Source organism: Hoplias malabaricus, chromosome 4 (assembly GCF_029633855.1).
Source record: "Hoplias malabaricus isolate fHopMal1 chromosome 4, fHopMal1.hap1, whole genome shotgun sequence".
Taxonomy (NCBI): domain Eukaryota; kingdom Metazoa; phylum Chordata; class Actinopteri; order Characiformes; family Erythrinidae; genus Hoplias; species Hoplias malabaricus.
The window spans coordinates 59,746,566-59,770,175 of record NC_089803.1 but is presented as its reverse complement, the minus strand read 5'-3'; the positions used below and the strand labels follow the sequence as shown (position 1 = coordinate 59,770,175).

Genomic DNA, 23,610 nt, shown 5'->3' with positions numbered 1-23,610 from the left:
GTAGTGGCCCATGTGACCTTGTTGGTATAACTTCTCCATCTGAGGAGCTGGTTCCATAGGTTTTACGCTGCCTAAGGCAGTTGAATCATCTCTTTCAGTTTAAAGCATTTTGATTCAGTACATTTTTGACACTTAAGACATTGATGGCACTTTATAAGACTTTGGAAATACCTTGATAAATAATACCTTCACATCTACAGACTTTTGATGAATGACATGGACCAGTGCCAGGGCCTGGTTGGAGCTCAGTTTGATTTTGTGCTGCGCCATAGAGCACATCTGTCAGGTGTTGTTTCAAGTAAGTTAATCCTTTTATTCCAACAAATCAAGTAACCACAGAGAGCTGAGTGGAGTGCTATTCATCAAGCCAAGTTAGACATGCAGTATGAACTTCATCTGACTCACACGAACAAGGAAATGCTGCACTTTTAAACCTGATCTTTATAGTTACAGTCTGCACTTGTCTGACTCTAGATGTTATCGAGAGCAATATATATATAATTTTCCTGTTAAACTTTGAAAAATGGGAAGTCCAGGTTCTGTGCCAGAGTTTGCCTTTTGGAAACAAGTTACCATTGTTTGCTGCTGTTTGTTTTGCTTGATCAGTCGAACATGAAAGCAAAGTATATTCAAAAATTTTCCATTGACGTTTATGAGCGCATCACACACTCAAAACAGGCATTTATCCTTGCTTGTTGTTACCAGGTGTGGGACCTCAGTTTAAATATAGAGCATATCAGCTAATACTACAGGTCTAAAAAGTAATTTGGCACATTTATAAATGGTTGACCTCTGTTATTTGTGCTTGTTGAAACTTTTCAGTTAGATTTTTCAATCAGAAGATAACATTACATTAAACAGCATTTTAGATTGGACGATTTTCATCAGTTATGTTTAGATGAATTAATGTAAAAAAAAACAAACAAAAAAAAAAACAGTAGCAAATGAACATGCTGATGCACCAGCATGTGTTCGAATTTCTTACTTCTGACTGGGGCTTCAAAACTTGGAGGGTGACTGAGAGTGACATCTGTTTATTTGAGCTACAAAGGATCAGCAGTGAGGAAGCAGGAGATGATCAGCCAGTTTGGGCGGTCCATGGGTTTATTGGCTACTCAAAAATGTCCATAAGTGTGAGTGAATGTGTGAGTGTGTGTCGCTCTGCGAAGGACTGGCGCCCCCTCCAGGGTGGGTTCTCGCTTTGCGCCCAGTGATTCTGGGTAGGCTCCGGACCCACTGTGAAACTGAACTAAGCTTCGGTTAGAGACAATGAATTGAAGGAATGAATGATTACATGTGAGTTCTGATGAATAACAGAAACATCTACATTATGTAGCGTGTTTGTGGTCAACCCCTTGTGGCTCAATGCAGATCAATGCACAATTAAACAAGTCTCATTCTGTATCAGAAACTTTGGTGCTTCATAAAAGTTTCAAGGACTTCAGCTTTGTTCGACCCATCTTCTGTAGAAGGTGTCGGTTTTTGGGGAATAAAAGCTCCTAGGCAGACTGATAATGAATGGATTTTCAGATGTAAAGGCAGGGCTTGTGTGTGTGTTCTGAATTTCTAGCATATAATCTCTGCCTCCCTTTTTGTTCCCTTGGTTTTTTTAAAGTGCTGTTTTATTATTAATTACATTCATAGCAGTAGAGTACTGTGACAGCTCTCTTGGCACACTGTGTAACTCTGCAAACTGCAGGGGTTTATATTTTCCTCTCTTTTCAAAATTTCAAAACGGTTAAAATTCTTGTTCAGTTTTGATGTCAACTCAGATTTGGATGTGATTATGGCCTGGAATACATTCTAGATTCTTGTAGCTTGGCAGGATTAAATGTGTGGTGTGAGATGTTTATTTTTTTAATTAATTTGTTTTTTCAGGGTGGGGCGGGGGTGGGGTTGGGGTGAAAGGGCCCTAAAATAATATCACAGTTTTTGATATAGCAGTCGTCTTGGCGATATGAATACTTAATTTCAAGAGCACACCATTGAAACAAAATTAATGTTAATTTATTATTTATATTTGTTAATTATATTAGATTAAGTATGCTTTAATTAGTAATATTAAATGTTTTATTTTACTACAAATGTAAAAATTTCAAATATTCAAAAGTGACAAAACAATTTGTAAACATTTGGTTATTTTGTAAACAACACTTGTACCAAGATTCTGATTTTATGTAGCGTATAAATTTACCATGCAAATAAAGTGCAGAAAATGTAGTGTGTGCATATAAACAGCAAATGTAAACAAATATACAAAAAGTGGCCTTAAAGCTACACTGTAAATGACAAAAGAAACACAGAATGGTTGCTATTCTGAGTCAGTGTAGTTTTTCTGCTGGGGTTAGAGCACATTGGCTGTTGAACTACCAGCTAACGGCATTTTTCACTTTCCTCGTCCTCTACCAGGTACTTCTGCTCGAGAAGGTGAAACAGATAAGTTATGTTTCCCTCTTCTGTTGTTATAGGCTTCTTTCATTTCTAAAATAATACCATGGTTTATTGTACATATGATATTTTGTAACCAACCCGCCTCAAATTCCTCCACCTCAGAGCCACGTTCCACTGTAAATGACTCATGTAAATAACGTATGCCATATTATGTGTAACTACATGATGTCATTACATAAACAAGTCAGAATATCACTATTATAATATTAATGACAATGAAAGTTGTTCACATGAGTTTTTGAAAGTGTTTCTTTTTTTTTATTATTATTATGTATTTTTTAAATGCATTTATTTATTCTTATTTTAAATGCACATTTTTAAAATGGAGAGGAAAGCGAAAGCAGAATAAATGCAGACCTAAATCCAGGCTATGAGCAATTCTAATGTGAAATGTGGGCTTAACCCAAGCATGACAAATATTTGAGAAATGGTTTCCTAATCTGACAAAAGCCAACATAAATTGTCAGGTCCTGTCGGATTCAAAGAAATATTTCAAACTCTAATCCAGACCCTGGTGGTGTAGCCTAGCAGATGATGTCGAGCAGCAGTAATCAATGAGGAGAAATCGTCTAATGGAAGGTTAGGTATATCTCATGCATGAAGTCTGCTGAGCTGGCCACCTTTTTTCAATCATCGAGTACTCTCTCAGTTTTTCTGTGAGGTCTCAGGGATTGTAGGACTTCAGGGTGAGTGAGTATCGGATCCTGTGCATCAGATTTGTTTTTTGTTTGCACTGACAGTTTGGTGTGTTTGGTTGTTTGAATGTAAAAAGTCTTTTTAAGGTCAGGTTAAGGCCATTAAACCCATCTTTGGTTGATCTGAACACAGTGGCATGACCTGCTACTTATTCTCGGCTTTGTACCTACAATGACGTGACAGTTCAAACTTGCCCTGTTGATTTTTGTTTAATTTACATTTTATATTTACATTCACGTCTCTTTTCCAAAGTGACGCATGAAGGTGCTTTGTTTTCTGTTTGTATCCTAACTTAGTACAAAGAGGTTAGTGCCTGACCTCAAACACAGTCAGATCAGGGCCAGTGCTGATACCTAGAATGAAAAATAGGGGACAAGTGACCTAATACCTAGATAATGTTCAATGTTTTTACAGTTTTTATCAGTTAATACCTAATATCCCACTTAGCTGTGGTTTTGTTTTGTTAAATGCTGACTGCTGTTAGCATTGCACAAAGTGTTCTGCTCTGCCCGTGCCAGCCTGCTCTGCTAAAAATAATATGCAACAGTGTATTTTATAGGCGTCTTTGAATTAATCATTCCACGTAATTGGCAATATGTCGACATCCTTCCACAAAGTAAGCCCAGAATTGTTCCACAGGGATATTATGGTCTGTTATTGTTGTTATGAAAAATCATACATCATGGTATTTCTTTAGCTGTCCTTATTATGTCTTGGTTGGGTAAAATACTTGAGGAAAATTGCATTCATTACTAACAGGAGAGATATTTAAACCTAGAAACCTGTAACTAGTGTAACATCATTTATAGATAGAACAGTCTATAGATAGAATGTCTTTAGTCTTTAATAACTGCACTTCATCCGCAGCAAAAGCCGTCTGCCGTATGTGGATGGTGTGTGTATTCAAGAAAGCACAGTACCTTCCCCGGCGTAATATTGATGGAGTATTGCCCATGTCCATCAGCAGACAGCTCTGTAGGGTGATATCTAAACCCGGAGGGGGGAGTCAAAAGGTCTTTTAGTGTTGGAAGGGTCCTCATATTGTGCCCCCACCTACCTTCCTTTTTTTTTTAATTTTTGTTTTTGTCTGCCCAAGCCTGTCTTAATTTGGTTGTTGTTGCCTTATTAGATATCCAAACTGACGAGCCAGTTGCAGGGTGCCAGAATGAAATATGAACTTAATTCCCCTCTACATAATTACAACTAGGCCTGTGTGTCTGTGTGTTGGTGGTGGTGGTGGGGGGGGCATTGACAGAGATAAATCAGCCTGTTGTCCTTTCTGGGAGGTCGATGTCCTCGTCTCCCCTCCGTGACATGGCATCTGCAACCGAGCAGCACATTGATCACCTTTTTCCCTCCCTCTCTTCATCTCTCACACACCGACACCCTTCCATTTCTCTGATCCTCCATAGGGGGAGACATTGCCCTCTGCTGCAGAGGATGCAGCACCAGAGCCAACAGTGCCATGTGGCACAGAATAGCAGGGCAAAGCAGATGATTCGCATACTAAAGTAGAGAACCAAACAGGCCACAAAAAATGGCACAATCCTAGAGCTGAAATATCAGTGTGTTTAACCAGATATCTGCTGATTTAGCTCTAGAGCTGTGTTTAAAATACAGAATCTTAGCTGCAATATATGGCCTTTCATGCTGCTCCAGATTTTATTAAAATGCACAAAATATAAAGTTGTTTCCTAAATAGTGTGTGTGTGTGTGTTTCTGTGCTACAGGCTGATAACAGCTAGAACATTGTATTTGATGTATGTGGAGAATGGAGATTCTAGTTAATACACCATGCCACTATTCAGTATGTTTGTATATGCCTTTACCCTGCCTTTCAATCAGTAGACAATAAAGGTTCTTTACAATATAGTTTCCCTCTCTCCTTGAAGGAAGTACATTATGTGGTTTGTTGTATTAGATTTAGTTGTGTTGATTCATCTTTTTGACCTTAGCAATTTTTTGTAGAATCCGTTCCAATGTCTAAGGTCTGGGTTGAAATTCATGTATAAAACAGCAAAGAACAGCAGAAAATCTTCAGTGGTTTTTTTGTGTGTGTGTGTGTGTGTGTGTGTGTGTGTGTGTGTGTGTGTGTGTGTGTGTGTGTGGTGGATGGCATCAAACACTTTGCTGAAATTCCTTTTGACTATAGTTCAGTAAATAATAAAATGAATCCTTAATGGCACTTTTATCTAAGACTTTGTAGGATGGAGCCTTCATATTTGCATTCGAATCTCCAGCTGTATTTTTATGTTATATTAGACGTTGTTACCAAGTACACAGAGTTACAGGAGTGACGTACCACCTTCACACTGAAGCCTGCAATTTCAGCCTATGCTCTTAATGTAGTTTAGATTTTCTCAGAACAAACATTAACACAGAATGTCTGTAGTATGTATAATTAAATTGACTAAAATTTACCTGTATAATATATAGCTTTGTCTAGACCATTCCCTGCCATTTTGAATGTGCTAATTATATTCCTAAAGCCATTTAGCTCATATACATATTTGTTTAGGTTGTTATGGATCATTTTAAGGGCAATATAATATTTTGTAATCTTTAAAACATACCCCACTCTTTAGGGCATAAGTGTTTGTAGGTAACCAACAAAGAAAATTATAGTACTCACAGCCTTGGGTAAGAATTTAAATTCTAACCATTTCTGGGGGTTTAAATTGTTGGGGCCATTTAAAGAAGAAGAAGAAGAAGAAGAAGAGAAAAAAAAGCAACAGGGGAGTTAACAGAACTGTAATTGTGTGCATGCAGCACTCTGCAAAAGTCAGACTGCCCTTAATTTACAGCAAGCTGACTGAACTTTGGAGGTGTGGAAAAATATCACAGTATGTTTCTATAAAAAGTGTCCTGGAAAGAATAAAAGCTGTAATTAAGGCATAGATGCATACAAATTACTAAAAGACAGGGAAACAAAACACAATACATGCGATATCATGGATGGAAAAATCATATAAAAAGCATGGGAAAATAATGCAAGCTTGTGTGTTGCATGGAGTCAGAGGACCACTGGGGTGTGTGTGTGTGTGTGTGTGTGTGTGTGTGTGTGTGTGTGTGTGTGTGTGTGTGTGTGTGTGTGTGTGTGTGTGTGTGTATGTCTTTATCAACCTTTAATCTGATAGTCTTTGACCTTTCCGAACTGACCCTGGCCCAGACAGTGAAAGGCTATTTGTCATTTGTGGCCTTCCTCGGAAAAAAGGGGGCATGGTGTTTTTTCAGCAGAAAGCTTGTGTATCTGATTTGTTTGACCTGTTCCTAGCAGCAGTCGACTCTTCTTTTTTCTTTTTTCTTTCCCCTTTTCCTGTGCCGTTCCTCTGTTCTGGTTTTAATGAGTGTCTCGCTCGGTGGCGGCAGGAGTTTTCGGATTCGGAGTCGGATCCAGACGGAAGGTCAGCTTTCACCCTTTTTTACTTTCAGGGAGTGAGATTCAGAATCACATGAAGCAATTACTCTGCCGTGGTGTCTGCCGTTGCCATGGCGATGCACTGTCCTCCACTGGGGGTTTTGAACCCCACTCTCGTCTTCCGTATCTAACTGCCTTCATTTTCTCAGTCTGTACCTTTTTTATTATTATTATTTATTTATTTATTTTTTTTACTTTGCTTTACTGTTCTCTCTCTTTCTCTCTCTACCTTTCTCTCTCTCTCTCTCTCTCTTTCTTTGCTGAAGTCATTCCCCTTGCTTCTCACGCACCCCTGGCAATCCTGTTACACAGCAATTTGGTGTATTATAGGCTTAACATGCCTGTGATTTTGCTGTTAATAGACAGCATCAAAGCTCTGTGAATGACAGTGTGATTAGATTTGATGCAATTGAGCCACGTTTGAGGGAACAGTAAGGATGCGGCTGTAGAGATTTCTTTGTTTCGTGTAGAATTATGTGAATGAGCGTGCCCTACTGAAAATGTTCCGACAGGCGACGTTTTTCCCAGATGGAGCCATATCCGCCAGCTTTGGATTCAGTCAGCTCCTGTGTTTTCACTCAAGACTGACTTGTGCTCTCAGACTGTCTGCCAAAATAAGGCTTTAGAATAAACCTATAGCACAACACTGCAGTCAATTTTGCCTTTTGAAATGTATTGAATAGTAATTAGGCCTGTAGGATTTGTGATTTGCAGTATATATGTATACACACGGGCCAATCTTCAGTCTGATATAATTAAATTTATTCATTGATAATAACTCTGATTCATACCTACAGAAACTCATTTGGGACACAAGTGCTCAAAACTAGTGTGGGTTCTCATTTACCTGTTGGATATTCCTGCATTGTTAGTAATGCAAAGGCAGGTTTCATTATATTGATTAATAAACAATGTATACTACTGTGTGAGGCCACGATTTCATTAGTTTTGCAATCAAAGCAGTTAAGTACAAGTTATTCCGCTTATCGGGAAATGAATCTGAATACGCATTCGATAATTCACTTACATAAGGGAAGGGAAAACTCAGAAGAATGCAAGTCCACGGCTGTTTTGTCCATTCCTCTGCTATAGGAAGACAACTCAACACTGGTTCAGAGAGTGTGTAGCGGTGAGGACAGTTTTACTGAGAAAGGGAAATAGACACAAAAAATAACAGTCGAATTAAACCATTTCTCTCTCTCTCTCTCTCTCTCTCTCGCTCACACTAACAAATAATTACCCATGAATACCTGGACCCATTCAAATTCCCACGGAAACCCTCATCGGCTGTAATTGTCCAGGATGTTAACAGCATAAAACATTATGATTGGTTAGGGGTTTAGCACGTGTTGGAGCCTTTTGCAGTGCGAGTACCTCATGGCCCAGCATTGTACGAACAATTAATGATAAATATATATAGTTCTAAAAATCATTACATGAGTCCCAAACGCACACTAGTAAGGCTTGTGCTTTTGCCTGCTGTAAGTGGAGCAGTTTGTAGCTTAATGGGATTGCATATGTATGAGTTGGATGGTCAGGGGGCTCAGGCGCAGCGGGTTACTCTGTATGCATGCTGTGTGTGGAGCTGGCTGAGAGATGGCGAGGACTTTACTGGAGTGGAGTGTGTGAACCGCCCCATGCTGTATTCTCTGTGACCTTGATGCCACTGCGTTTGAGAAGGGCACTGCTCCTTTCTGTCCAGTGTCACATGCCTTGGTCGAACTCAGTGCTGTTGGCCACTTGAAGTGACAGTTTGTTTTTCTGTGTTTTGTCGTGTTTTTGCAGCTTTTTAAGGTAGTAATGCATTGTGTTAAAGGTTGAGACCGTGTCAGTGTTCTCCTCTGTTTGTGTACTTTAGTCAGATTTGATTTACAGGGACACTGCACATTATTGAAGTGGCAGTTTGGCACACTTATTTTTGGGCAGCAGTCCCTGGAAGGTGCTCGACTAAACAAGAATCTTAGAATATTTTTTTAAGAATCTTTTTTACGTTCCAAAATATGATTTAAAGAATGTAAAGCAATTTTGAAGCTGTAATTTTTAAGGCATGATGAATGCATACAGTTTTACAAAACAACATGCTGGCTGCTGCACTAAATTCCATACTATGATTATTGTTTTCTGTTTTATTTCTGATATGATTATATGCTGAGTTGGTATCCTTGGTCACACGACATGCTTTGTTGATTTTCTAATTGAAAATATGTATATGCCCTCTACAGAGAATATATTTTGGTAGATTTTAATGAACATTTACTGTGTTTATTTTGGATGGGAAGAGTATGAATGGCGTTCATTCATTTATTCATTGTCTGTAACCGCTTATCCAGTTCAAGGTCACGGTGGATCCGGAGCCTAACCGGAATCACTGGGCACAAAGCAGGAACACACCCTGGAGGGGGCGCCAGTCCTTCATAGGGCAACACACATTCACTTACACACTCACACCTACAGACACTTTTTGAGTCACCAATCCACCTACCAATGTGTGTTTTTGGACTGTGGGAGGAAACCTGAGAACCCGGAGGAAACCCACACGGACACCGGGAGAACACACCAAATTCCTCACATACCTGGAGTGGGACTGGAACCTGTGACCTACAGGTCCCTGGAGCTGTGTGACTGCGACACTACCTGCTGCACCACTGTGCCGCCTGTAAAATGACATATTTATGTTTATTTCTTGTAGAGCATCTGTTTGTATGTTTTCATTTAGAAAATCCTCTAAATGCATGATTTGAAGGTTTTGTAGACTTTTGCAGAAAGATCAGTGCACCAATCTATTATTACTATCCTCTTGTTTTGTTTGCTTGTTATTTTTACTATTACACAGAATGTGCATAAAATAAATCAAGACGTCTTGGTAAGGGACCGAGTGTTTAACAGTAAACCACTCTCAGAGAAGCGCGTAACCCAAAGCCATGTTACCTACATTAGGACTGCAGTGTTTTAGGGCGCGTTCACAGATGTTCCTCTGAGACTGCAGCATTTTGAATGAGTATGATTTCCCCCAAGATGCAGGAAAACTTTAGGAACAGGAAAGCTGCAGACACAGTGGTGTATATTCAGCTGCCGCTACAAAAATGCTCTTCATTGAAGTGCATACCATCTTCCAGTCTCTGTTACACTGTGGAGTTTGTAAGGGTGTGTCAACATATGAAGTGCTAATGTTATTTTCATTTTCACTTGATTTATATACAGCTCTTATAATGACGTTTAAGCAGAGAGATCCCGCCCATTGCACCTTTAATAACAACAATCATGGCTTCGGAAAACAGGCAGTTTCCTTTTTTGGTTTCTCATGAACTGTAATTGTGGCCCAGCAGTGGAAACTTCTCAATATAAACGTGTTAAACTGTGGGTGTATGACTCATGAGATTACTTTAATACCAGACCGATTTGCTGCCTTATATTTTAGGACAAACAGTACACAGTTCAACTTGCAGTGACCCAGCTCAGGAGGAACTTAAATTTCATCACTGTGCTCTCATTGTGCATCGGTCACAGATTTAACTCGACAACTGTTCTCCACTGGGCCCAAAGTGGAGAGTAAAAAAAAAAAGTTTCTTCACAGTGAAGAAGTTATTTTTTTATTTAGTATATATATAAAATGTTGCCTGGCTTTGAGGGTTTTATCCAGATAATGACGCAAGCGATGTGAAAAAGTAGGCAAATTTATAATGCAATCAATTAAAGGAGGCAGTGCAGTTAGTCTGAGTGCTGCGAGGAAGTGACAGGGTCCTACTGTATGCTCCCCAGCCACCTGGACTATATTTCATCCTCCTGAGCAGCATCAGCTAATACAGAGAAGTATCTTTTTACAAGGCTCCCATTAGTTTACGAGTGCGCCGTGTGTCACTTTGTCCTTTATTTGACTTAACTGCGCCGTCAACTAACTCCTTCACAAGGTTTAGAGCCAAGGTAAACTTTTACAGCTCGGCGTGGAAACGTGGACCTAATATGAAATAAGAAAATCTCTTTCTCAATATGTAGGATTTTATTTGTATTAATTAGGGTTTTTGTGAAACACTTCCTGTGTGGGGATGAACAGACCGACATGTCTTTTCTCAGAGCTGACTCTTTATTTGAGCTGAATGAAATGAAAAAAGACTTGTATATTTCTGTAGCTAATCTTCTGTAGCTCCTCCTCTATCACTGCATTAGATTATATTCGTAATAATACATAAAATCCCCAGTTCAACAAAACAAAACACCCAAATATGGAAGTGCTTGGCTAAAACACTAAGAATCTCTTTACAGAATTAAAAAGTAAGAGATTGTAAAGAAGGCTGAATCCTATTGTCGTCTTTTTCAGTGTAAGGACTAGGATGATGAGCAATTATCAATATCAATAAATCCCCATGATTTATACGTTATAGAGGACATTTTTTATATAGGGTTTTTTTGTTTTGTTTTTAAAAACGATTGTTAACAGTAATGGCATCCTTTCAGAGCTCGAAAAAATATTTTCATTTCCACATTTTAATGTTTAAATGTGCAAGCTGATGCAGTGTGGTACCACACAGACGCACACACAGCACTTCAGTGCCATTGAGACGGTACAATGCTCATGATGTTGAAATTTTTAAAAGAATGAGCTGTTAGTCTGTTAGTCTGGCTGTGTCTTTAAGTCGATGACAAAAATAGCCATTTTCTTCTTCCTCTCTGCACATTTTTCATGTACAAAAAGTGCATTGGACATGATGTGAAGCTTCAGCACATTAAATGTGACTCATTATGAACTTAAAACAGGTGTAAGACAGATTGCAACTCTGTGTGTTAATGAACTGGGACTGGAGTTTTTCATGGGCGATAAAAGTACTGAACTTCTCTTGGATTATATTGTTAAATGGTTCCAGATTTTACGTATGTCACACTAGTTGTAACCTAATCTTAATAAACTATGGTCGTTGTGTTTCCTGTTTCTCAAAATATGTACAAACAGATGGAGGTGGCCTGCTGATTTTTTTTGATATGTGTGTTTTTTTTTGTGTGTTGTTTTCCTTCTGAATATGTTCCCTCCTGGCTAGTTGCTTCACTTCGCTGCAGTGTTTCAGTAGTGTCTGTATAGTGCACAGCTCTGGCCTGCCAACTGTTTCATTTCCAGTTGGGTCACTGCCGCACTACAGTGCCTTTGACTGACAGATCTCCAGTCTCCTGACAAATGGGGTGTGTCTTTCCCCTTTCTCCCACCCCCACTTTCTCTTTATCCCTCACTCCTCCTCCTCTTGGCTTTTGAACAATATTCTTCATTCTGAATTTCTCTCAAAGTGGTATTGGCATTGACATTGTCTTGGAAGTCATTTGGAAGTGGCATGTTTTTTAAGTATTTTTTTTTTCTCTTAGTAGTTGGAAAAAAAAATTCACAGCCTCTAAGTCAGAGACTGAATACTCACTTTTGTCCTCGTTCTGTGTAGCTCCATTCCCATCGCTGTAGTTCATTCACCATGGAGAGGCATTGAGTAAATACTGCTGAACATTGTACGGCTTTACAACTTTAACATAATGTGGAGATAAAGACTCAGAGGTGTGTTATTGTCGGACTGTTATGTATCATGAACAAAGGGCATTCGTTTTCACACTAGTTTTTTTTTCTTTTAATAATACATGATTTAAGAAAATACAAACGACAAGCTTGGCAAGCAATAAGCAGTGTGTGGAGCTATACGTCTCTGCAAATGCTAAACAAGTGATATTACAGATTTTATTACCACCAACCTATTTATTTATTTATTCAGTTTCTACAGTGTTATAATTTTCCTCCAGTTTTTCTTCTCTCCGCAGGTGTGCTACGTGGTATGAGGGCTATCAACCCTTATTTTTAGTCTAAGAGATTGCTTTATAAAATGTCATGTTCTTGGGAATGAGCTGCAGATGAATTAATGAAATGTATAATTTGGTTGAGGACCTTTTGCGAAAGGCTCTTTGACTTTTTAGTCCCACCCACATCATTCTCAATATTAAGTTTTCTATTTTTTGAGAAATAATTAATTTTGTTAAACTTGGGAGCACACACTCTTCATCTTAGAAATGGTATCTGTGCAACTGGGACTTGTTATCTTGGCCTCGTGGCAATAATGTGTGATATTTCAAGCTAAGAATGGCCTTAAATTAGTCTACGAAACATGCTGTGCATAATCACAGCATTTCAAAGACGTTTATCATTAGTTTAGTCAGGATGTTACTTCTGTCACATTTAAACAGGCACAAATGAGCACTCTAATACTTGCCAGCAACAAAAATATAAAAGAAAGAAAAGCCAGTGGCACGTTCTAGAGAAAAAGAAATGACACAAGACTTTATGAACGCAAATATTTTGCACTAATATTCAGTTGCTGCTGATTCACAGTGCATATGATATTTATAGGACTCAGTCTTTAACTGTTTACTGAACTTGTCCAAATAGCCAAGTGAACTGAGAGTTTACCAAATAGACTTTACAGAGGCTTATAGTAGAGACTTAATGACCAGAGAATTGTGAATAATAATCTCTTCTCTTCCACAAATCATCTACTGTTCAATATTATTTATTAAATGTTCATATTCATTTGTGTTTAAAAAAAATTGGAATAAACCATTAATATTTAGCTTACCGTTAACGTCTAATGCCAACCATACCTACAAGACTCTAAAAAGATGAAGTCTGACACCCTCTCCCATCTATACTGATTTTATTCACAGACTATGGCCGTCTCGCTGGGTCACTCTTTACATGAGCCAAATCTAAAGTCTTAATATTAAGTATGGTTAATATTGTCAGCACCTCAAGACTAGAACAAGACTGACTCAACACTGCTGTCCAGACCACCTTCCACTAAACGATCAAACAATCAAATGACAGGAGTCCTGATGTTGTTACAGCCACAACTCTAGCAAATTTTATTCTGACATTTTGGAATTTGGAATTTGTCTGTGGCATAGTTGTTTTAGTTTTTGTCTCAGTCAAATGTAACTGCTGTAATCAGTGTGAGAGGTATAAGATTATTTTGCAACAGACAGTCATCAGGAGTTAGCACTCATCTGACATTTTTAGAATGGCCTATTTGTAAAATGGCTGAGGGATCTCAATATTAGGTTTTGTACACAGTGACCTTTTTCCCATTGCTAGAAACCTAATTTTAACAAATAAATAAGGATAAATTACAGCAGTATGTTTGGAATATACTTGTAGATGCTTAATTGTTAAACTCAGTAAACTAAATATTTCCATAGGGATCACATCCTGCCTTTTAGAGCCTGTGTCAGTTTTCTGTAGAAATCCCCAAACCAAGCTGCAGAGGATCAGCTGGTTCATGACTGAACTTCGTGGCTGGTTAATGTGTAACCCTTGGCTTGCAGCTATCAGAGAGACACTTTTAAGCCCCATCCATCCAGCCGGGCGAGCGAGAGGTCACCATCTCCCTGGGGAGGGACTGAGACCAAGAAAGAAAGAAAGGAAGAAAGGAAGGTGCGCATCTTCGTTCCGGGCCCACTGTGAGATTAATGCCACGTGGAGGAAATATAACAGATAGTTTAATTAAGCGCCAGGGCAGAAGATTCATTGGCTAATTTCTGTGCCTGACAGCGCAAATGAGGGTTCAAAGGTGCGAGCCGAGGAGAGGCACCCTTGAGTGGCTCTGTGTTTAATGAATTGAGTGCTTTTCCTATAAAATTCTGCTGTAAAGCTGGTCATTACAGCCAGATTTCACTGTGTCATTCCCCACTGCCATCGCTGCTCGCGCACTCGTCCATCCCGCACTTCCAAGCACAAAGCAGATCCCTGCCGGCGATCTCACAGTGGAAGGTTTAGATTATCCGGAACCTGGAGAGATGTATTAATTTGGTCGGAATTAGTATTTTTAGGTATGGTTGGAAAAAGTTGGGATTCAAAACTTCGGCTATTAAGATTTATGTTCACATGTTCAAATACTGTACCTCATTAAATGCAGCTAAATAAGATCAATTAAGGTGTATTTTTAAAGACCTCCTCCAGTGAATAGGAAGTTTATCCTTGTTAAATGTCAGTGGGGTGGTTTTACACTAGATTCTTATGTCATAAATTTAAGGAACCAGTTCTGTCAGCTCGAACTGCAGGGCATTCCCAGTAAGACTCGAGGCATTGGGGATTTCTTTTTCTTCTTGAAAGTGTTTAGAGGTAATAATTCAGGGTGGGGGTTGGGTTTCTTTGGTGTTAAAGGTAAAGGTGGTCAGTTTAATTTAAAATGAAGCTTCCCTGATATAGCATATAGGCATATAGCTTACTACAATCATACAATACATTTCTATAAGAAGATGTTTTCATGTTTCCTCTCAACTTATAGGGCTCAACCAATATACGGCAGTATTAAGGTTGTATTAATGTAAATTCCTTGACATTGCTTGTAATACACCACTATATATCAATGCTACCTATATTTCTGTGCAGCATTTACACAAAAAATATTCATAAAACAAACCACACAACCACAATGAATCCTGAGAAGCTATGAGCCGCTGTAATATTTGTGTGTGTGTGTGTGTGTGTATTTTGTAAAGAAATTGATATGGTAACATTTTATATTGCATTATATTTTTGTGTATGGGATTTTTTTTTTTTTTTCCCAAATCATATCTATTGGTGGAAAAATTGTTTTATTTTATATATATTTTTAATAACTTTTATATTTCTGTCAGCGTGGGCGGTGTCTTCAGAGACTCTTCCCAGCACTTTTGTTTTTCGGTCTCTTAGCGCTCGTCCTGTGAATCCGCAGATGCAGAGTAAAGTTAATAATCTTCTGTGTGCCATTGAAATTCTCTTTCTCAAGCTCAGATCTCATAGCGAATCCCACACTCATGAAGAGTTGAAGTCCAGATATGGATCTTTTTTCTTTTTTTTTTTTAATAAACTCATTCTTTTAAAGGCTAGGACTCAGATAGGGCCTGTTTTCTTTAAGGCTGTTCAATTTCCTCTCCGTGAAAGTGTACAGAGGTCCAGTGGAGAGATTAGACCTGTAACTCAACGACACTTGAATGGCTAGTAATGAGAAAAATGGATTACACTTTCAGAACATTTGACAGAACCATCATTCTCTGTCTTCAATGTAGGTGTAATGGTTCACTAAACTTGGATCGGTGCGCGGTGCCATTCATGGTTCAGTGTGTCTTCAGTACCAGTACGGAGAAAACAAGTTTTTCTTTTAAAGTCCTTTGTTAATGTCTGTACTGTGCGAATGAATGAGGACGCTGTTTTTCTGTAAGACTTGTAGATGTCTAAAATCCTGTGGAAATTATGAAAATCAAAACAAAGTAAGACATAAGGGTTTGTTCCAACAGCGTCGATATAATCAGATGAAGAATCAAGTATGTTGTTGGTTACTTACCTGCGGCTTCTATCAGTAGTTTGTATAGCGTGTCATGTCTCATCTCTGGAATGTAGAATTGCTTAGTCCTGTATTGATTTTGTTTAGAGTGGACTCTACCAAATAGTTCAATTTGAATGCATATACCGTCCTACGCCTGGCTTTCAGGAGATGCAGTTTGTAGCCTATTTCCAACGTGTAGATATTTCTTGTGATATCGACACAGACTTCCATTTCCTTTTGGCCCGGAGTGGGCTGTATTGTTGCAGCTAATCAAGGCACTATGTTTATGTACCAGTTCCCTATGAGTGCGCTGAATAAAAGGCAGGAAAATGGAGTCAGAAATGCATAATATATTTTTTGGTAAACAAAGAGCTGTTTGTCCCTGCTTCCTCATTTAAGCCCAAATGAGTTGCCCTGCTCTTGTAGCACGTTAGACAATGCGATTCAAATATGAGCTGTAAGATTGAGGGTGAGTTTGTTGGGCTTTTTTTATTTTGTAATTTATTTATTTATTTATTTTTTGTGGAGTAGACACCGCTAATACATTCTACCTTGGGGTGGTTCTGTAAATAAATTGCCACTGGAAATAATGAATGAGGCATAAATGAAGTAGACCCTGCTTGCATTTTCTCAGCTTGCATTTACATTTTAGTTGTAAAAAATCAAGCAACTCTCACAATTGGTCTTGTCAACATGGAACAAAGTCACTTTTTTTTTGTGTGTGCAATAGACCTTCTGTCTTACAGCAGAATAAAAAAGTGTTTTATTAAGTGTTGATTGTTTTTGGTTAATTTTTTTAGTTCAGTTCTTCACAGATTTGGCAGTTTTCCTGCTGTTAGATATCCCTTTGTTAGTCAGATATTCGTGTTGAAATTAAAGTTAGTTTCAAAACTATGATCTCTGTCAAAGTTATGGCACATATTATATTATATTATATATGTTATTTTTATACCAGTATATACAAAGTGCAAGAATTGTCCACCGAATTGTGCACTCATATTTGAAGGATCTGTTCACATTTAAAATCAATAAAACATATAATTAGATCAGAGGTTTTCCAACTTTTGTGTACAATTTTAAACTGAATAATTTCTTACTTAACTAGTCCTGCTTTTGCTTAAAATTGTATTTAAGTGTATAGTACTCTACAGTGTTTATAAATATATATATATATATATATATATAATTTATCTTTACTTTTATAATTTTTTTTTGGTTAACATATTTGTTTCATTTTTTCCTCCCTACAGAGGAGCTGCGGAAATTGAGTTGGTCTGGAATTCCACGGCAAGTTCGTCCAATCACATGGAAGCTTCTATCAGTGAGTAGACACGTCCAGTTATTACATCTGAAACAATCATCTCACCTACGCGATGTATGTTCCTCTCACATGCTGATCAAAGGGCGCCTTGAATTATTTTGTGCGGTGTGGCTCCAGAGGTGTTCCAGCTTAATCATGCAGTTAGATCAGTTCTGCAGAATATGACACAGCATATGATGCTTTCAGTTGTGTATATTATAGTGCAATTTAATAGCTGTTGATTTTGATATGATGACATTGATTTGATATCTTATTACATGAGCAGAAATGATTATCAAGAGGAAGATTATTTATTTAACTCTCACTGTTTTAGCCAGACATGTTTACATTTTTCTACAAATTCCATTGTGGTTAAAAGTAATAATAATAATAATAATAATGTAATAATACAAATTACTCTCAATTCAAAGCGGAATCTTTAGCAGACACTTTCTTATAACAAAATATATCCATCAATTTGTCTTTATTGAATGTTTGTTTCCTTCTTCCCAACAATTAACTGAATATTTTGCTCATTAATTAAGTGACAATTAAAATGTTATTTGTGGGGGAAGGTTATTGTTTAGAAGATGTTTTTTTAAAGCAGTGCACTTGTATATGGAGCAAACAAATTTCAGCAGAACCCTCTTTAAAAATGTGTTATCTTTCTCTCTAGTCCAGGTGGATGAGGTCCTAATTTTCTGCATTTTATAAACAATATATTATTAGCTTCAGTATTTGCGCTGGCATTTATGTGATAGAACATATCAGACATGGGCTTAATTCATTTTTTAGCTCCTTGGAATCAGTATCAGTAATAGATTTCATTCTGGCAGATCCCTAATCCTCTCAGGAAGCAGACTAACCTTTTTTTAGACTGACCCGCTCTCAGTAACTCGCTGTGTCTTATTTATGTGCTCTCGTAGCGCGGTTGGTATTCCACCTACATGTCAGAGTTTGTGAAATTTTAATCTGCGGAACACAGGGCGATGTGCAGATTCTTCTCTCTCCGCTGTTGAAGAACATGGGCGAGTCTCTGAGCCTCGCTGACCTTTAAATCCTCTCTGTGCCAGCGGCTCTTCTGATAGCTGCTTCGAAAAAGTCAGAGTCTCCTCTCACCGACTCCATAAACCAGGTGCTACATAATGAAACTCAGCTGCAGATGTGTCCACTGTGACCTTGCTGTCTGCAAAAAACTGTTCAGCACATGTCCGGGTTTTCCTGTTCTGTGGCAGTTTAGCCGGTGAGTTGGACACCTACGCTGTGCAGTTTAAAAGAGAGTATTCACTATGCACTCTAAAGAGGAAAGTTTTCTTCTTTTCTTACTTTTAATCGACCGGCTGAGACCGTTTTTCCACTTTGCACCAGATCTAGGTCTAAACGATGGGAGGGAAAGTATCTTATTGTATTTATATTTATAATGGGATCAATATTATGATTTTACTTCAGTTGCTTCTCTAAAAATTGAGCTCCAGGCCTTCTTTTGTTCCCAAGAAACATGTTGTAAGCTAGGGGGAATGTTCCAGGCCGACACTTCAGAGACTAAAATGAAGAAGTCTATCCTAATACTTCCCCACTCTAAACTTAAATAGCAGATGGTTACATTTGTTACCCTTGCAATTTTAAAACTGCATGTCAATGTTAAAATGTTTAATTCCTCAGCTTTTACTGAGGCTAGTGCATCTAACCAGCAATGGACAGTTATTCTCAATGTTACAGCTGTTACTGTGCAGTGATAAATCATTATACACCTGTGTCAACTATGTCACGAGTTAATCATCTCTAATGGATAGGCCTGTCACAATAATTACATTATTGACTTACCATATCTACAATATATGGACATTTCCTCAATCATTTTCACTGACCTCAGTATTGCCTATTGTGTTTGAATACGAGGGAAAATAACCAGTATTTTAGGCACTCGCTCTGTTCTGTTCTCTGGTATTCTGTTGTCTCTCTACTCAGGAGCCATTATGTTAATTAGTTTGAAAATGGTGGTTTTAGTGTTTTCAGTATTTTGGGAATTTCAGCATTTTTACTTTACAATTCCAATGCCTGAATATTCTAATTACTCTTGAAAGGGGTCTAACTGCATTACTATGCTATTATATTATCATTAAATACGTGGCATAAAAAGGTCTTAATATGACAGTAATATTGTTTATCGCAATTATTTCTGGGTCAATATATCGACCAAAAAATTGGGTCTACTAATGGATTCTCTTGGGTGGTTCCTGGCACAGTAGGTCATTCAGTTCAAACAGGACAGAGGTGTGTAACATCACTGCGTATATTGCTTTATAGTAACTGATGCTGTATAAGCCTCTATTACCTGTTAGCAACATTAGCTTTGTAACTGTAACGTAGAACTAAAGAAGCAAACTTCAGGCACCAAACATGTGCCAAAAATGGAAAGCTGTGTTGCTTTGTTTCCTCAAAACTATTGATTTAGGTCTGTCTTTTTTTTATTTATTATTCTTTAAAGCAACAATCCTACATCACTATCCAGGACATTCTTCTGTGATCTTGAATTTAAAAATGAAAGAACAAGAAACGGAAGAATGAGTTATTTTCTTCCTTGACCTCAGCATTCCTCCTGTAATGGGCTGTCTTTGATGGCTTGACCATCAGGTCCGTCTTTGTTCTGTGGGGTAGACTAGTAGAAAAGAAAGGCACAATGAAAGTTAAATAGTCTTGATGAGTGCCCCTCAAGGAAATAAAGGTAATAAAGAAGCAATTATTTTTTTGTAAAGAGAATGAGCGCCATAGATACTCACTTAAAGAGGATGGAAACAAATGCCATACTGTAGCTTCTCTTTAATGTTCATTCTCAGAAACAGATTCTGTTTAGAGTCAAAATGCTCTGTGACTTGCAACAATAGTCACTTTTTTGGTGCTGTAAGGAACCACAGTTTTTTGAAATGCCTGGAATCACTGCTTTCACATTCTGTGTACCAAGCTGTTAAGATACTTTAAGATTGTATTGACTCAGAAAAGTAATTGTAAATGGGAACGAGGTATTGTTAGTTGTAGGTTAATCTACAGTTGGTGAGAATGAAGCTCTGGATAAACTTAATGAAAGAATTCTCTATATTTCAATGCTGGAAGTCAAGTTTACATACCATAACTTGCTATTTTCTATGTAAACTAACACAACGTTAATCTGACAACGGATTCCAGACTCAAAACGCAGTGTTTAATCACTCTTTTTACTAAAGCATTGTGTTTTTCAAGAGTAGGCTGATTGTCCTTTGTGGTAAGCTGTGTATTATATATTATCTATAAAGGCTCCCATGGAATGGCACTAACATGAGGAGTGTGTGTAGATTCTGCTTGATGCTGAGGGTCTTTTCTCATGGCAGTGAGACGGACAGATCTGTGTCCTGTGCCACGCAGCGCCGGGCACACTGATGGATGGAGTGCCAGTCTGCAACTACAATGAAGCAGAGATTTGATATTCTGGCCCTCCCCTGGTGTCAGTGTGTGGTCTCTGGATGGAGACACACACACACACACACACACACACACACACACAGACATCCAATTCACCTGTCTGACCTTCATTTGCCTATGGCTAGCTCATCTGTCATTTTGACTCCAACCCAAGGCAGCCCCACTCAATCAAATCACATTGATCCATGCTATTGAACCCACAGTGAAGGTGTGTGGTTTGTGATGTGACTTCATTTGTACGAGCCTGAAGGGGAGTGTGTGTGTGTGCATGCGTGCGTGTGCACATGTAGTGAATTCAAACAGCTGGAAATCATCCTTTAACAAGAGTGATGGTTGGCACAAGGGGCTCAGTGAAGACAGTAGAGAGGGGGGAGTTTGTGCGGCGTCACTTTCTGAACAGTTCTTTTAATGCACAATCAATTCTCCCCATCCTGCTGACTGCACACAAACCACACACCCCACTCCACCCCTTCTCCCAAAGGAACCTGCTCAAACGCTCCCCTAAGTAGAAATCATTTTTGTTTTGTCAGTTCCTCGCTCGAAAATAAAGATTTCATTTACTCCCGAAATTGATTCCTTAAGCCTATTTTCAGGAGAGGGCAAAGAACAGTGAGGAGAGGGGGGTAAAAAAAAAAGAAAAGAAAGAATCTGCTGTTTACTGTAGTTCAGCATTTAGTGGTTTGGCAGAACAGAGTTCTCACTGAGAGATTGGCGATGGCAGGGGAAATCACTGATGGTTTCACAACCCGATGCAAAGGCCCTGTACTGGATCCAACCCCACTTTTTTTCCTCCTTCAAAGAGCAGTTGTTGGCTTGCTTGTTTAGTAGGAGACAGTTGGAACCCAATAAAAAAATCTTTGATGAAGTTTTCGCCGCCCGCCACAGCTGACCTGTCGTAAACATTCCATTAACCTTGACTGGGAAGAGTATCTCTCTCCTTCATTATGCAAAACAGTGCGGGTCTGGCCAGAACAGAGCAGAAAGGAGACCTCGCTCCTCGTTCCCGTACCTCTGGAAGCCAGAATGTTCCAGACATCCTCAGATAATACCCTCAAACAACCATGTGAACCTCAGCTCTTATTTACTGAGCTGGAAATGTAGAATAGTGACGGGCCAGACGTCCAGAGTTTAAAGGGGAGAGATCTCACCAGCTCTGTTCAGAATGATGTACCATTTTTATTGCTATTATTCGCCTTAAACCTGGATATTATGGGGAGTACAAATAAAGGCCATATAGACATTGTAAAAACATCTGAGTTACTAAGTTCATAGTAATTCCACTCTGAACGACGCTGTTTACATCATATATAATGGTTAAATAATGCAGCATTGTGTGTTAAGAAAGTGTACACATTATACATTTGTAAGCTGTGGGCTGCAGACTAATACTGCAAAGCATGACCATCTGTACTTTAGCATAATCTCATCCCCCTCTAGTGTATATTTCACAAATGAAGCGCACAGTTAATATATTTACTCTAGGCTCTAGCTCAGCCGGTTGTCTGCCTTCTCCCACCCAGACTCGGAGCACAGAGCCTGCTGTGCTTTAATAAATAAAGGGACAAACCTGCGCAGGTGATTAAATAGTGTTTTCCATTTCGCTAATATGGCTCTGACGCCTTTTGACTAATGGGCTGTGGTGTGTGAGCAGCTGGGAGAGGAGCGTGATGCAGAGCCCCAGAGCGGACAGGGACTTTCCACTTCAGAGCAGAGCGAGCAGGACTGCGGCCCAGGCCTCCTGCTGCTGCCGGGCATGCTGGGAAACGTGTAGCATGTCCTCTCTCTGTCTCGCCACTGACACGGCACATTTATTACCTGCCTGTTGTCGTTGCGCCTCTGCACCTGGCCTCAACAATGCCAGCTCCTTTACTTCTAGCGCAACCCAACCGACCCCGCCTCTCTCTACCTCTCGTCGTCGTGTGTGTTAGTGCCGGCAAGGTGCTTTTATTGTTGCTTATCGATTTTGCTTCCACAAAAGCTTTATTTATTTATTTATTTTATGTGGACTGGTTTCATTGTAAGGCTGCGTCAAATAGTGGCCATCTTTAAATCGAGGGGATGTTCATTTTAAGAATACAGGTAGGTAATTGCCTCTGACAGAGTGTATGAAGAGTGTTTTTCTGCGTTTTTAGAGCAAAAAACTACGATTTATTATTGAAAATTTCAAAATAAAGGCTTAAAGGGACACTTATTTAACACATTACCCCGGGGTCTAAAACATTTATGACAAGATTTGGTTAAAATACCTTAAGAATTAAAGAACACAGCACCACTGTCCTTCTGTCTAAACACACACCTGTCCCTTTAAATGATAATGAGCCACTGTTAACCCCAACTCGCTCATCAAGAACCTCTCATTTTATAAATGTGTCGAATGATGTGATTGGAGTTACTGGTTGTTTACTTCTCTGTTTGTGTATTAGTGATAGCTCCAGGTATTAGCTATATTTCTCAACTGAACGACTTATTGTTTGAGCCCTAATCTGAATGCTACAGCAGATGTGAAATAGATGAGGACTGGATCTGAACTCTGCCGCTGATCTCCATTATCGGGTGTAGAAATATGCCGTGCTCTGGGGTTTATATTTTAGCTCTGCCCGGACACCTTCTCTTGAGTGATGACAATTAAAACTCTTGCCTGTGTTTCGCATTCACCTTAACTTCCCCCTCCGGCCTCGGAGTCCTTGCCCCAATGTTAATCAGCAGCTCATTCTTCCTTAGAGTGTGAGCGCTTTGAACGATCCAAAACCTTGACATAATACATTATCAGTTAGACTTAATTACATGTACATATGCTAATGACCCATACCCCTGCCATGAATGGCGCTACTTGGCACACATACATCTTGTTGTAGAACTTGTCTGAATGGAGGGAGTAAAAAATGGGTGTGCAGGATAGCGTCTCCTGTGATAAATGGATTTTCACGCCTCTAGATTTCCATGCAATCAATTACTTTATCATGAGACTT

At 38.8% G+C, this 23,610-nt stretch overlaps 1 protein-coding gene across 3 annotated transcripts in view; it reads left to right on the top strand.

Annotated features, from left to right (window-relative positions):
• Nucleotides 1-23,610, top strand: part of tbc1d22a (TBC1 domain family, member 22a) — a 163,355-nt gene that overhangs the window by 15,035 nt on the left and 124,710 nt on the right. For all 3 annotated transcript variants that reach the window (XM_066669788.1, XM_066669789.1, XM_066669786.1), the window contains exon 5: nucleotides 17,136-17,206. In XM_066669788.1, coding sequence (XP_066525885.1) covers nucleotides 17,136-17,206 — 71 coding nt within the window. The remainder of the gene's footprint in view (nucleotides 1-17,135; nucleotides 17,207-23,610) is intronic.